This window comes from Perca flavescens, chromosome 12, assembly GCF_004354835.1.
Source record: "Perca flavescens isolate YP-PL-M2 chromosome 12, PFLA_1.0, whole genome shotgun sequence".
NCBI classification, from domain to species: domain Eukaryota; kingdom Metazoa; phylum Chordata; class Actinopteri; order Perciformes; family Percidae; genus Perca; species Perca flavescens.
Window position 1 is genome coordinate 22,148,953 of NC_041342.1, and position 14,268 is coordinate 22,163,220.

At 38.0% G+C, this 14,268-nt stretch overlaps 1 protein-coding gene across 1 annotated transcript; it reads right to left on the bottom strand.

Annotated features, from left to right (window-relative positions):
• Positions 1-272: 272 nt before the first annotated feature.
• asip2b (agouti signaling protein, nonagouti homolog (mouse) 2b) lies at positions 273-6,819 on the bottom strand. The gene is made up of 4 exons (XM_028593793.1): positions 6,660-6,819; positions 6,433-6,560; positions 1,686-1,759; positions 273-1,152 (listed from the first exon to the last, which is right to left on the bottom strand). The coding sequence occupies exons 2-4, from the start codon at positions 6,539-6,541 to the stop codon at positions 985-987; spliced, it is 351 nt and encodes a 116-aa protein (XP_028449594.1). The 5' UTR covers positions 6,542-6,560; positions 6,660-6,819; the 3' UTR covers positions 273-984.
• Between the last annotated feature and the right edge of the window lie 7,449 nt (positions 6,820-14,268).

Genomic DNA, 14,268 nt, shown 5'->3' on the forward strand with positions numbered 1-14,268 from the left:
CCCCTACACATAAGATTTTTCCTCATTATCTTTCGGCTTTCCACATTATCGTCCTGAAAAATAATACAAAGCAGCTTAAGTCCCTATTTATCCACAAGACAGCAGCAGCTGCCAACAAACATTTGAAATAACTACTTTCTTTTGTATTGTTTTGATGCTGTGTCTCTATTTCCTAAATTCAACATGGTTTCCTCCCATAAATCCACACATAAGCGACTTGTTATTCTACATTTAAACAAACAATAAGTAAAAGCACAAAAACAAGGATAATATAGGCTTATGATATATTTATTCAATAGCAAAAGTTTAACTCATAAATCCACATGTGAATAATTAATAATTCCACATTTCAGGACTTAAATGTGTTCTCCAAGTCATATTTCTTTTACATAGGAAAGGAACAATCTGGTTTTTAACCGTTGATGGCTCAAAACATAAGATTTTGCTTTATTTATTTCCACATTTAGTCTGTACGGCAGTAACGTTAAAAAAATTAATCTAAACCTGGTTATTATGGGTTACCACATGCTTAGTATGGCAGGAGAGCAGAAGTGATAAAGATATTCAAAAGCAGCAATAGCGTGAAATAACCAAGGCACAACACACAGTTTATACGTTGATTGTCTACATACATGAAAAAGCATATGTCACCCATACGTTGTTACACCTACATTCTGTATGTTGGGTGTTTGGATATTATGTAAACATTTATGTGAGTATTTTCTTATTCATGCCTCAAAAGACAGAAAAATACAGGCTTCACCCTTTCATTTCCATGTCCCCGTCCATCACTCAAGTGTTGAAGCCACAGACAATGGAAATTCTTAAATTTTTTCATGATTTTTCAAATGTTTCTAATATTCTCTGAACTGCACCCACAGGCTAGAAGGCAGTGTATATGTATTTTTATGCGTATATATGTCTATCACTGTATATGTCCTGGTGCTGGGCTTTGTCTGTGCACGTGTGGGTTTTGTGCTCCATCTACGTCTTCTTTAAGCACAGGGGGTTCATCCTCCAGCAATGACAGATGGTGTTGAAGAGTCGACAGCGGCAGGAGGCGCAGGGGTCGCAGCACAGGACGTGGGCGGAGCAGCTTTCCATCAGGCGGCCGCAGCGACGTGCAGGGGACATTAGGTTTGACTTGTGTTTCTGAAACAAGAGAAATCATTTAGATAAAGTGTCTCACAACAAAATGGAAAAAATAGTTCAAATCCCCGTGGACCCTTGGGATTCACACATGTGCAACAAATACAAAAACTTTACACTGCCCTAAAGATTGAGCCTTGTCATTTAAAGATGCAGTAAGTGATTTTGCACAATCACTTACTGCATCCACCCCCAAACATCAACTGTCGATGCCTGTTGCCGATTGGCTGGAATAGTGTTTTGTGGCTCTTGCACTCCTTTCTGTTTTTTTTCCATTTACACAGCCAGGGATGTGTATTAACACACAGAAAACAGAGAGATAGGTGACCGTGAAGAGATATTCACTGATTTTGACAAAACATGGATTGGATTAACATCACTTACTATACCTTTAAAGCATTCATGAGCATGCCTTACTTAAATGTTAGTGACCATACAGTGGTATTATAGACATACATGTATATACATATATGTCTATAATACCACTGTATATATAGACATACAAAGGCAGCTTAAAAGGAGCAAAGAAAGCTTACGGTAGTGTTACTTTCCTGTGGCGGAGAAATCTTTCTCCTCGCAAACAGTTGTCTGGCCTTCACTTGGCTCCAAACTAGAGTTGGAAATAAAAGAAGAATCAATGTTTACTGTTAAAAACACTCATTAAACATGGCTTATTATAATGACTCAGTTTCCATGAAAAAACCCTCACCACACTCTTGAGACCCAGCTATATTCTGGTCTCACACCAAACAACAAGCTTCTTGTTTATTCTCCTCTCTTTGTTCTGTCAGGTCAGCACTTTGCCTCAGAATAAAAGTAAACATGTATTAAACAATATGAGATCATATGTACCAGATGGGTGTTCTGGTTCTGCCCTGGGGTATTCCTCCAGTCAAACATACCAGGGCATCTTTTTTTGACAAGGAAAAGTGCTTTTGCAGTAAAAAAGAAGAAGCTGGCAGCGTTTTGGTTCCAAAAAGCAGCCAAGAGAATTGGCCCACTGAACTTGTTGGGTCTTTGTAAATTATAGAGCGTGGTCTAGACCTACTCTATCTGTAAAGTGTTTGGAGATAACTCTTGTTAGGATTTGATTTTATAAATAAAATTGAATTGAACTGAATTGAATTGAGAGCGTCTTTTGTTGCTATAACAACAGCTGGTGCTACAGTATCCCAGAGCGCTATTTGGAGCGGGGCTAATAGTGCGTTCCATTTACCTCGGAACTCGGAAGCCGGAATTGGGAATGGCGTCACACCCGAGTTGAATACGGTACGTTCCATTTACTAGTCGGATTTTCATTGTTTTCATTAGCTCTAGCCCAGTTAGCCATTGTTAGCAATACCAGTTGATAAAAACGCAGTACGCCGTTTTTTGTGTATACAAACAGCGTAACATGTCCACAGATAGAAGTTGAACATGCCTGTGTGAACGACTGATTTAGTGAGACACAAATAAGACAGAAGTGCTTATAACTTTATGTTACTACAGCTTTCACAACTGTTGATACAGGGGGCAGCCATGTTGTATTTTGTACTCGGGCTACTGCAAGGTTGGCCGAGTTCCTAGCTCGGAAATCTGAGGTCAGGGGGCGTGTTTCCGGCTTTGACCTCGGAAAATCTGAGTTCTGAGTACAAATGGAATGCACTATAATGTTAGATAAAACAAAGCGGTGGAGTGAACAGAGAGAGACAGAGCGGTGCTGCTAATGTTACATAAAACAAAATGAGTTCCCTGTACAGTGAGCACCTGGTCATACCGTATAACTGTGCTCCGACTCCATTTTTTTCGTGTTGTTATGAAAACGACAGGTCTGGCTACTCATCTTGTCATTGGTTGGTGGTCAAAAAAGTGCTTGACATAGGGTGTTTTATTTAGAAAAATTTAACTTTTTTCAACTTCAAAAAGATGCCCTGAGCTGCAGAAAAAAGGGCTTTTTTGAAAACACGGTTTACTCCATAGGATTATAATGTAAAACAGACGCTGGCATCTTAAAAAAAGACAAGGGCCTTACTGGCTACTTTAAATGTGGTGGTTCAATATTATTATTTATTACATTTATATAGCGCTTTATCATAGACACTCAAGGCACATTTGGGGGGAGTGGGGGTGGGGACTGCTCTCTAACACCACTAATGTGTAGCACCCACCTGATGCTCACAGCTAGTTAGGGAGGGGGAGGGGAACATATTTTTAGTGGTGGGGGAAACCAGAGTGCAGTAGCTTCAACAACCAGTCTGACTCGACCACAAATTGACAGATTAACCTCACGGGAAATAAGGAAACCGGGACCCCTACCTGGAGCCAGTGCTAGCACCCATGGGGCAAGGTTGGGGTTGCCACCATATGGGCTCACCACCCACAAGGAGGGGGGTAAAGGTTCAGTGCATTGCCAGAGAACTTGGCGTGCTAACACCCGTTTACATAAACTGGATTTTAGTGTGTGGAATTTATAGCTATAGAGTCTGTGCTTTCTTGACTTCTTTCTTTGGTTTATGGCCATTCTGATTTAACTACTTGAAAGAGTTCTCAACACCTAATCAAATATTACTAGAGAAGCGGTTGTATGTAAATGTAATTACTGTTTTCTTTTTGATCCCTCCTTCATCCTGTCTTTATGCATAATTTGTCATTGTGTTGGCAGGAGGATGTTTCCTCCCTCACATTCTTGCTAGAATAACAGTGAGAATCAAATGGAAACTATTAAGTTCACATTAAAAGGCTCATCAAATAAGTTTGGTCTCAATAACTGTTGGATAGATTGCCATGAAGTTTGGTACAGACATCAATGTTGCTAAATATGAGTTGTAATAACTTGGTGATCCTGACTTTTCATCTAGCGCTATCATCTGGTCAAAATTATTATAATTTATCCAATATTTTGGTTTAGGACTAAATACCTGCAGAACATTCACATCAGCCAAAACCAGTGTAGGAAATTATAAAAAAAAATGTGGGGGGCAACTTGCCCTCACTAAAGAAATCTGTCTTAAAAATCGGGCCATTTACAAAATTTTTACTTTATATACAGTATATTATATATTTACTTTAATAAAATAGAAATTAGCACATAAAGTTGCTGTTTTATATGTAAAATGAGCCCTGATTAAAATGCATACAGTTTTAACCACCACCGCTATTACTATTAGTGCATTGGCCTCAACTGTACTTTGTGTTTAGTGCTAATTAGCAAATGTTAGCCTTCTAAATTAAGGTGACCATGGTAAAAATTTGCTAAACCAGTGGTTCTCAACCTTTTCGAGTTGGGACCCCCCAGAATAATGAGGTTGGTCTGAGTGATTACTGTGAATGCTCTGATAAAATACAGGTAAACAAATAATGCTTCTCTTTAATGAGGTTTACTTTTAGCAGTTAGCACATAGCCTTGTCCAATGTACTCCAGGCTCGTTGGATTTTTATTTATTTTTTTCATTATTTTTTTGGGGCATTTTTAGACCTTTATTTACAGAGGACAGCTGAAGACATGAAAGGGGAGAGAGAGGGGGAATGACATGCAGCAAAGGGCCACAGGTCGAAGTCAAACCCACAGCCGCTACGTCGAGGAGTAAACCTCTGTATATGGGCGCCTGCTCTACCAGGTGAGCTACCCAGGATTCCTGTGGGTTTTTGATGCGTTTGTGACTTTTTCTCTCAATAAAGTTACGTTTAAAAAAACAAAAAACAATTCATTGATTCATTGATCCAACTGTAAACAAACGGTTTTCGCATCACAGAATTTCCAATCTCAGGACTGGAACACGCTATCAACAATAACAACCTTTATTTATGAAGCGCTTTTCAAAACAAGTTGCAAAGTGCTTCACATACAATTTTAAAAGAAAAGACAATAAGTACAGTCGATAAAATATTTTGGGAAAAAACAACAACTAACCATAATAAAAACAACAGTAAAATCAATTGAAAAAAAAGTCTAAAATAGCTTTTAAAAGTGACTTCAAATGTATTTCCCTGATCTCCATTGGCAGGTCATTCCACAACTGTGGCCCGAACAGAAAAGGCCCGGTCATCTTTAGTTTTCAGGTTTGACCAAGGAATGGCCCGTAATGACCTGCCAGTGGATCTCAGGTTGCATTCAGGCTCTTGGGGGGGCAGGAGGCCAATATATATCCTGGAGTTAACCCCCTACGAGCCTTAAAAGGGATCATTCAAATTTTAAAATCAAAGACGAACTGAGAGCCAATGACAATTAAGTGATTTTAAACAGGTGTGTTGGACATGGTTATGTGTCTGGCTGCGACTTTTTGAATCAACTGAAGTTTATTGAGGTTTTGTTGTGTGAGGCATGAGAAGAGTGCATTGCAGTAATCTAACTGGGATGACATTATCACATCATCATCAAATTGACTGGCTTTTTTTTTAATGCACCAACTAACAGAAGACGACAATAAAATCAAAGTTGTTATTGTTTCTGATGATGTAAAATTTTTGTCAACACTATTTGCAGCAGTAAATACACAAGAATATACACAAGAAAATGTTGTTAAGTCCGATTCTTGTTAGTATACTTTTAGCTTTTATGGTCAAATTTTATGGATTGGGCATTTAGGTGTGAAGGACTCAGCACATAACGGACTCTCTGTTCCAGGACCAGTAGGCTCAGGAACAGCTTCTCCCCTCTGTACATCACTCTGCACTTTACGGCTTTTTGCACTTCTGGTTAGATGCTAAACTGCAATTTGTTGTCTTAGTACCTGTACCCTTTGCAATGACAATAAAGTTGAATCAAATCTTAACACGTCCTTCTCACTCTGTTGCAAATCTCCCATCAAAGAACTGAATTAAACCAAAATTAAACCAAAGTTCTGAAAGCTTCAGAAATTATAAAATCACCAGGGCATTGGTATAATACAATAATATGCAGGATTGGTTAAAAGACAAAGATAATACTTTAAAATTGAAGACATTTTCTAAATGTTTAATTTTTAATTAATCAGAACTTTTCTTATAATTTACATTTTTTAAATAAAAGAACAATTCTAAATACAAACTAAACCATGATCAAATAAGTAACATCTGTCTCTCCTCCTTACAAATATATTCATTTCATACTTTTATTGACCAACGTTACTTTGTAAAACAATTTAAAGACTAAATGCATTTTATAAGGGCTGCATCATTTTCGTTCAGTGTAGCATTAAAACGACTTTTGAATGGCTCACAATCACAGCACAACAAAAAACAAATAAAATCCACTTATGTGATTTAAAAAAAACATTAAAAAAAAAAGAAAGAAAAAAAAAGAAAAAGAGGAGGTTGAATCCTTACCTGTGTCATTCTCAGTCTTCCTCACATCTTTCTTCGTGTCCTCTGCCCAGGACAGCGGGAAGGCAAGCAGGAAGAAGCACAACCAGTGTCTGCCGTTGATCGTCCTCATGATTCAATGATGATGAGATCTGTTGATGACACGGTAAACATCAGTCTCTCATATGTTAATTACATAAATCTCAGACTATCAGGTGCAAATGGAGGATAATAATCTACGAATTACGTACTTATTCTCCTTTAAACCCCTCACTTCAGCTCTAAACCCCTCACTTCAGCTCCCTCGTGCTTCTTTCTGGTTGTGAGGTATCTCTGCCTCCAAGAGAGTGGATGACAAACGACCAGGAGCGAAACACGGCGCCCCCTCGTGACGGGCTCGACGCACGACATGAGATGTTTGTTGCCCTGGCAACAGAAAACAGATCAGTCTCAGAGGTAGGCGATATATATATATATATATATATATATATATATATATATATATATATATATAAAACGTCTGCTACGGAGCCATAACGTGAGGTACAAGGTAATGGAGCCTTTTATACATTGTCGTGTTTCTTTGGAACTAAACAACGGACAAATAGAGTCTTTAAACGCTTTGTTGCCCTGGCAACAGAAAACAGATCAGTCTCAGAGGTAGGCGATATATATATATATATATATATATATATATAAAACGTCTGCTACGGAGCCATAACGTGAGGTACAAGGTAATGGAGCCTTTTATACATTGTCGTGTTTCTTTGGAACTAAACAACGGACAAATAGAGTCTTTAAACGCTTCAGATGTAAAGTTATTCGCAGTCAAGTGACGTAAAAAAAAAATGGCGGTCAGCGGAATGCTAACAGGAGGTGATGGCCAGTTAGCAACAAAATGGCGCCATGATGGCTCGAGTTCTGAAGCGAAGCTTACCCCCTTGATATTAGAAGCACTTTTCCGGTGATAGCTGAGCGTTACTGCGCAGCCTCCAACTGAGCTTGAAGACGTAGATGTGACGTGAGCAACGTGTCTGAAAGTTGGAAGTCTTGTGGTAGCTGTGCCGAGAGAAATCTCAGTCATTCCCAATCTTACAGAGACGGAGAGTGTAGGTATGTGTAAAGAGATAACATGGGCACAGGCTAATTATTGCTAACTAAAATGATAGTTAACATTAGTAATTAAACTTAAACAGCTAATGAGAGTCGAAACTGCCTGTAAACTTCTCCTGTACTGTACGGTAATTGCTCTACTATGCGACAGTAAGTCGCGTGGTTATGATACAATCGTTAGCTAATCGTTAGGTTAATCATGGGGTTAATGCATAGACATTTAGTGATATAGAAAGGCTCCAAAACATCTCGATCACCACCTGATGGCTGGCTGCAGTATAGGTCCTAAGCACCGGCCCCTCCACGTTAGCAGAAGGGACATGGGCTTTGGGCCAAATAAAAAAATCTAAGTAGCCTACATGTCAAATAATTTTTTCACAAAGATGCTTTCTGTTATTTTAGGTAGTTCTTATTGCGCTGTTTGTTTGTTGCTGAAGTGTTAAATTTTTCCCAGTCAATACTGCGCAGACTCTGGCTCCAAAATTACAAGATGGCCGTGCCCGTATCCGGGATATTTTGGCTTCACTTTTGTACAGTGGGACGAAGTGGAGACGTGCCGGCCATCCTTATTTATGTACAGTGACTCTATGTAGAGTACTCCCCTGCACTCGTTTAACATTCTTTCTTGTCAAAGCCTACAGAGCAACACAATTGCAATTCGACAATTAGGTTGGAGATTCGGGTGTGTTATGCTAGAGGCAGCTAAAGTAGCCTCGAGCCGCTAGCCTCAAGTAGAGATGAGAAGCGGACTACAGAGCTCTGGTATAGTTTAGGAGTACCTCTTTAACATAACATCTGATATAACATGTACAAACAAGACTGTATGAAATAAATATAAACTCTAACCGAAAGAGAAAATGGATACTGTGGTGAAATAGTAATATAGGCTACATTTAAAGTTGTTTTAGTCCGTTTAACTCAATGTTTATCCAGTTTTGTTCCACCAGTGAGTGGACTCACACTTCAGCTTGAGGCAGCAATGTTGCCATGGTTACCTGCAGTTTCCATGGCTGGCCTTGGCCTTGTTTTGCACCCTGTGTGCATGAATGGAGGGCATTTCTCACAGATATTTAGAGCTACTGTACAAAAAGCTCTAAAGGAGTCAATACAATTTTAAATGTCATGACAGCAGCATGTGTGTCAAATGATCCTGAAATAAAATAAAAGGAACTGGAACATTGAGGACCCTGAATATTTAGGCTGAATATTTATAGAATATTTAATGTAATCATGTTTTTGCACAGTATTGTTTTCATTTTGTATATTCAGTCCTTATTTTCTGTTGGTTTTCGGAACAAAGAGGAAAGTTTTTAATGATGCTCTTTGGTGTGTTGTGGAAATACAAATAGAAGCTTCAGATGGCTTAAGTAGAGAGAGAGAGAACTCAACGACCATGCAAGAGCGGTTTCTGCTTTTCTTCCAGCTTTGTTGATGAGCCAGCAAATATAGATAGTGGAAATTCTTTACAGGTACTGTATGTCAGTTTCTCTGTGCTCCTTGCTGAGGGGATATCAGGACTTGCAGCTAAGTAGGGATAATAACGACATTGACAATACCTTGGCATTCAACCCCTTGAATGTACAACTATGGGTGTATCAGAAAAAAATTCAGCCAATAGCATTGCTCCGCTGGGCCTTCATTTGAATATTAGCTTAGCCACAGACAACTTTTTGGCTCACACACACACACACACTACTTTTCGGCGCATGTGCAAACATAACTTTTTAGCTCACACACAAACAACTTTTCAGCTCACACACACACAACATTTTGCAAGAAAAAGTAGGGTGTGTGCAAGGTGAAAGTGCATGCATTCTTGATATATATAGCCTAAATGGCACCTCATAAGGGTCACTGTGACCTCATGTCAGTCCCATTCTCATGAACGCAAAATTTAGGGAATGCCTTTAGAGCAGAGGTCTTCAAAATTGTTTAGGCAAAGGACCCCTTAGCAAGGGACCCCCACTACATTTTGTATAAATCTGAGTTGCATATTAAACTGGGCCTGGGCCAACGTGTGTGGCCTAAGTCTGTTGAATCGGGTGTTTTCCCAAATGACCTCAAGATGGCCAAGGTAGTTCCCCTTTTTAAAAAGCCATGATCTTCGTAACTACAGACCAGTCTCTGTTTTGTGCACAGTCTCAAAACATTTTGAAAAGTTGGTCAATGAGCAATTCAATGAAAACATGAATAAAAACAACTTAATGTTTAAATTTCAACCCGGATTCAGGAAGTCACATTCTACTGAATAATGCCTATTGTATTTATCCGACACCATACGCAGGGAAATAAATTATGGAAATCTCTGCGGAATGGTGTTATTGGATCTTCAAAAACCATTTGATACGGTAAATCATGACAGTCTGATTGCCAAACTTGAGGCCTTGGGGGCAGACAGCCCCACTTGTAGGTGGTTTGTGTCTTACCTATCAGGGAGGGAACAAGTGGTGGTCTCAGGGGGAGTGTTGTCTGACCCTAGTGTAGTTGAATGCAGCGTTCCACAAGGAAGCATTCTCAGACCGTCCTTATTTTTAACATACATTAATGATATGGCAGACTCCTGTTCATGTGAATTGTTTTTGTATGCTGAATACTCAACACTTTTGATGTCTCATAAACAACTATCAACACTAGAGAGTACACTGAGCTCTGAGCTTTCGTCTGTAAACAACTGGCTGATTGACAATGTGATGTCCCTACATTTTGGTAAGACAGAGGCTATCTTGTTCGGTTCAAAATACAGATTGAGTAGATGCTTGGAATTTAGGGTCAGTTTGAATAATGTTGTGGTCAGTACAAAAAATGTCAGTAAAATACTTTTAAGCCAGAAACTCTAAATTTTTAGAACGGTCAACAATGATCATCTTAGCAAACGCCTTAATTTTAAACCACTTTGAATTTGCATGTACCTCCTGGTTTGAAGGCCTAACAAACTGACTTAAAGGGAGGCTGCAAACAACACAGAATATATTAATAAGAGTAATTCTGAACTTGGGCCATAGATCGCATATAGGTAGGTCACAATTTGTTGAGCTCAACTGGCTCCCTGTGGAGTCTCAGGTTACTATGTTAAGACTGACCATGATTCAGAAAATATTGTTTGGTAGTGTCCCAATTTTGTGTTGTGTCTTATAACTAAGGTAAAGGACACACACAATATTTATACTCGTGGCGGCATATCTGACCTGTGTCCTTATAAATTTAAGACAGTGTTAGGGAAAGGAACCTTTGTCCTATCTAGGGGCAGTTCAGTGGAACAAGTTATTTCCAGCCTGAACTCTTTCAAAAAGAGTATCAAGGTCTGGTTACTAGAGAGGGCTGCCGAATAGATCAAAGGGCAAGTTACCATTTTTATTTTTTATTTATTTAAGAAAAATGTTTTTATGTTATGTCATTGATTATTATACACTATGTGAATTTTTTGTCTTGTCCTGATGTTATGTGTTGAGGACCACAATGGAAATAGGTCCTGGACTTTATTGTGTTTTTATCCTATCCAATTGTATTTGATGTATTTTGTTCATGTGTAAGGCATTCTTGATACAATTAAATAAATCAAATAAAAAAACAACAACTTGGTGGCCCCTCTGCAGTAACTCTGAGGACTGCTTTAGAGAATCTCTTAACATTTGGCACAAACAAGTATTTGATTTTGGAGTTCAAAGGTCACTGTGACCTCACAAAATGCATTTGTGGCCATAACTGCGGATTTCCTATGCTAATTATGACAACATTTCACACAAATGTCTAATAGGATAAAATGATGAAGTGATGACAAGTTCACTGTGACATCATAATGTTTTGCAAAAAACATTTTCTGGCCATTATTCAACGACGCCATCGCTCAGGAAGAGAATGGGAGACATTTGGTCGGATACTGAATTGGTGACACAACCTTCAAATCGTGGTGATTGTATAGATCTTCTGTGCTGCTGGGTTGAAGATGTGTTTGAAGCATCCACGTTTCATAAAAAAATATAATACCTTTATTTAAAGTGTTTCAAAGTCTTTATTGTATATATTATCTGGACAGACATGGATGTAAACTACAACTTGGCTGGTTGGCAAAGGCATACAACCGCAAGGCGGTAATTCTAGTTAGATTTGATTTTAAACTGACTAATTAATACTGACCCTATTCTGTTTGTGTATTTGTCTTACGTTTACTATAAACTGTCCAAAAATTTTGATTAATTATCTTCTGATTTAGATACCTTACAAAAATGGTGGTTTTGAAAATATTGCACTCAAAGAAGAATGTGAGAAAAAGGTCCATGTATGTGTTTACTGTAGTTATCAGCATACAAAAGATACAATCCAAAAAATGCATAGCTAATAAGAGGTGTGGAAATATACAATAAAAAAAATGCATAGCTAATAAGAGGTGTGGAAAGATACAATCAAAAAAATGCATAGCTAATAAGAGCCTGTGGATGGAAAAGATGGGAAAAGGTCATACACATGGGCTGTATAATGTAAAATGTTTGTTTTTGTAAGCCTGTACAGTTGATAGAGTTTAACACTGGACTATCACAACCCCTTGGGTGCAGCTTTGAAACACAACCAAGTACAATAAGCCATATGCCACTATTGGCATATGGTTGATTTTGTAGCTGTAGTGCGAGTTTCCAATACTTTTTTGACAGCTCCTCATATGGGACACATTATTATTTTTTTCTGATGTTGATGAAAAAGGAGGTCAGGTTCAGGTTTATATTAACACACTGTTAAACTATTGTATGTCCAACTCTGTAAAGTTTATTTGATGGAATTGCAGGAGTCTAATAGCTGAATGTTCCCTTTGTCTAAAATATTTGTTTAAACTTCTTCTAATCTTTCTGGTGAGTCCTTTCACAGCTGGTGATTTTATGCACTCCTTTGAAATGTGTAGATCTATGGTGTAGATACAATAACCTACTTTAACACACTCGACAGAAACAGTCAAGAATATATAGTCCCATGATCCTTTGCACTGCAGTGTAGAACAGTCAACACAATGGCGTCCTGCCAGCCATTACAATATTAATGTTACAAAAAGTATTTGATATCTTGTCATGTTGATAACTTATTCAGGATAGTACAGTATGTGCTGCAATTAATTATAAACAATGAAACCCTGTGGAATTATCTGTAAGGGAGGATGTTCCAATGTTTTTTGTTCCATTGTTTATAAATCTTGGTATTCTGACACTTTTTGGGCATTATTTATGGGGAAGTACTCGTATCTCTCACTTTGGTCAGTTTGTCTTCTCCTCGTAATGTTGTTTTTCTTGTCGAGTGCCAAACTGCTGACAGCAAGGATAACTGTATGAGACCAATTTAGTGTTTTGGATTTAAAAAAATCTACATTACTGTGTTCCATTATCTTGGATTTTTCCTCATGCACTAATGTTCTGCTGGCAGATAGCTGAGCTTCTCACGGTCTGACCTTAAGTGAGTGTGGAATTCACTTGATAGCAGAACATGCTGGTTCTTCTCCAAGATTGTCACTACTCACTATCAGTATGTGCCCACATCTGTTTACAATGTGTGTATGAGTGCTGTTAAAGACATAATCTGTGAACCAGATGTGAACAAACCATCACGATTAAAAGTAAACAGGAGCCTGCTGTCACTCCCAAATTACCCAAGTACTAATGAATAAATGAATGGATGAATGAAGGCTTTATTTTGTAAAAAAAAAAATACAATAAAAGATAAAAGAACAGTACTATATTATTATGACAGATGGACCGACATTAGACCACTAAACATATGTACATTATTAATGTTTTTTTATGCTGTTAGTGGTTTCTTTAACTGGGACAGTGATTTGCAAGCCTAGGTGTGAAGTCCCAAGTCAAGTCCAAGTCCTAAACTTTTTGTTCCAAGTCCTAAATAAGTAATTATTTTGCCTGCCTTCTAGTCTGCATATTTCCCTCCTGCTCGTTCAATGTGATTGGCTGCTGTGGGGTTGATTGTTGCCAATAAGATGTGATGCACTTCACACCTTTTACAACATAATCTTTCATTTTTGGCCATGGGGAGTTATTCCAAGTCAATTGGCTCAAATCTGAGTGAAGTCATGAGTCATTAGTGTCTAAGTGAAAGTCCAGTTGCAAGATATTTCACCGCTTAGGTGTTTTAAGTGAGGCCAAAGATCATTGATTTTATCAGCCAATTACAGCTTTAAAAAAAAAAACTTAAAAAAAAATAAAGTCTCCCCTTTGACAATGTTTATTTGTTATTGTGGTACAAATGTTTACTGCCTTTTATATCATGGTTAGGCATTGGGAGCAGTTTTTTCACGTTCAATTCTCAATTAGTTGTTTTTGTTTGTATTGTATGTTTTCAATTGTACTATACAAATACAATTGTGTACAAATGCAATCAGTGTGGCAGTATGAATGCAGCCTGGCCCAGACCTCTCGATGTCCACGTCTGTCATTTGTTCTGTGACACAAATAGAATAAATAAAGTGGCTCTTGTGATAATGAGGCTAGTATGAATGAGGTTTCAGTTGGATGGGACTGAAGCAGTGGTGTAGTCTAATGTATTGCAGTGGGTATATATATATATATATATATATACATATATATATGTATATAGCGTCAAAGACTTAATTTACTGCATTCTGACACACTTGTATGCAACAAATTACAGTGGAAATACCTTTATTTGAAATACCTATCTATGCGAAGAAAAAAACAACAACACAGATGACAATTCAAAATGTATCTAAATTATGATGCAAAGTATGTTGTTACA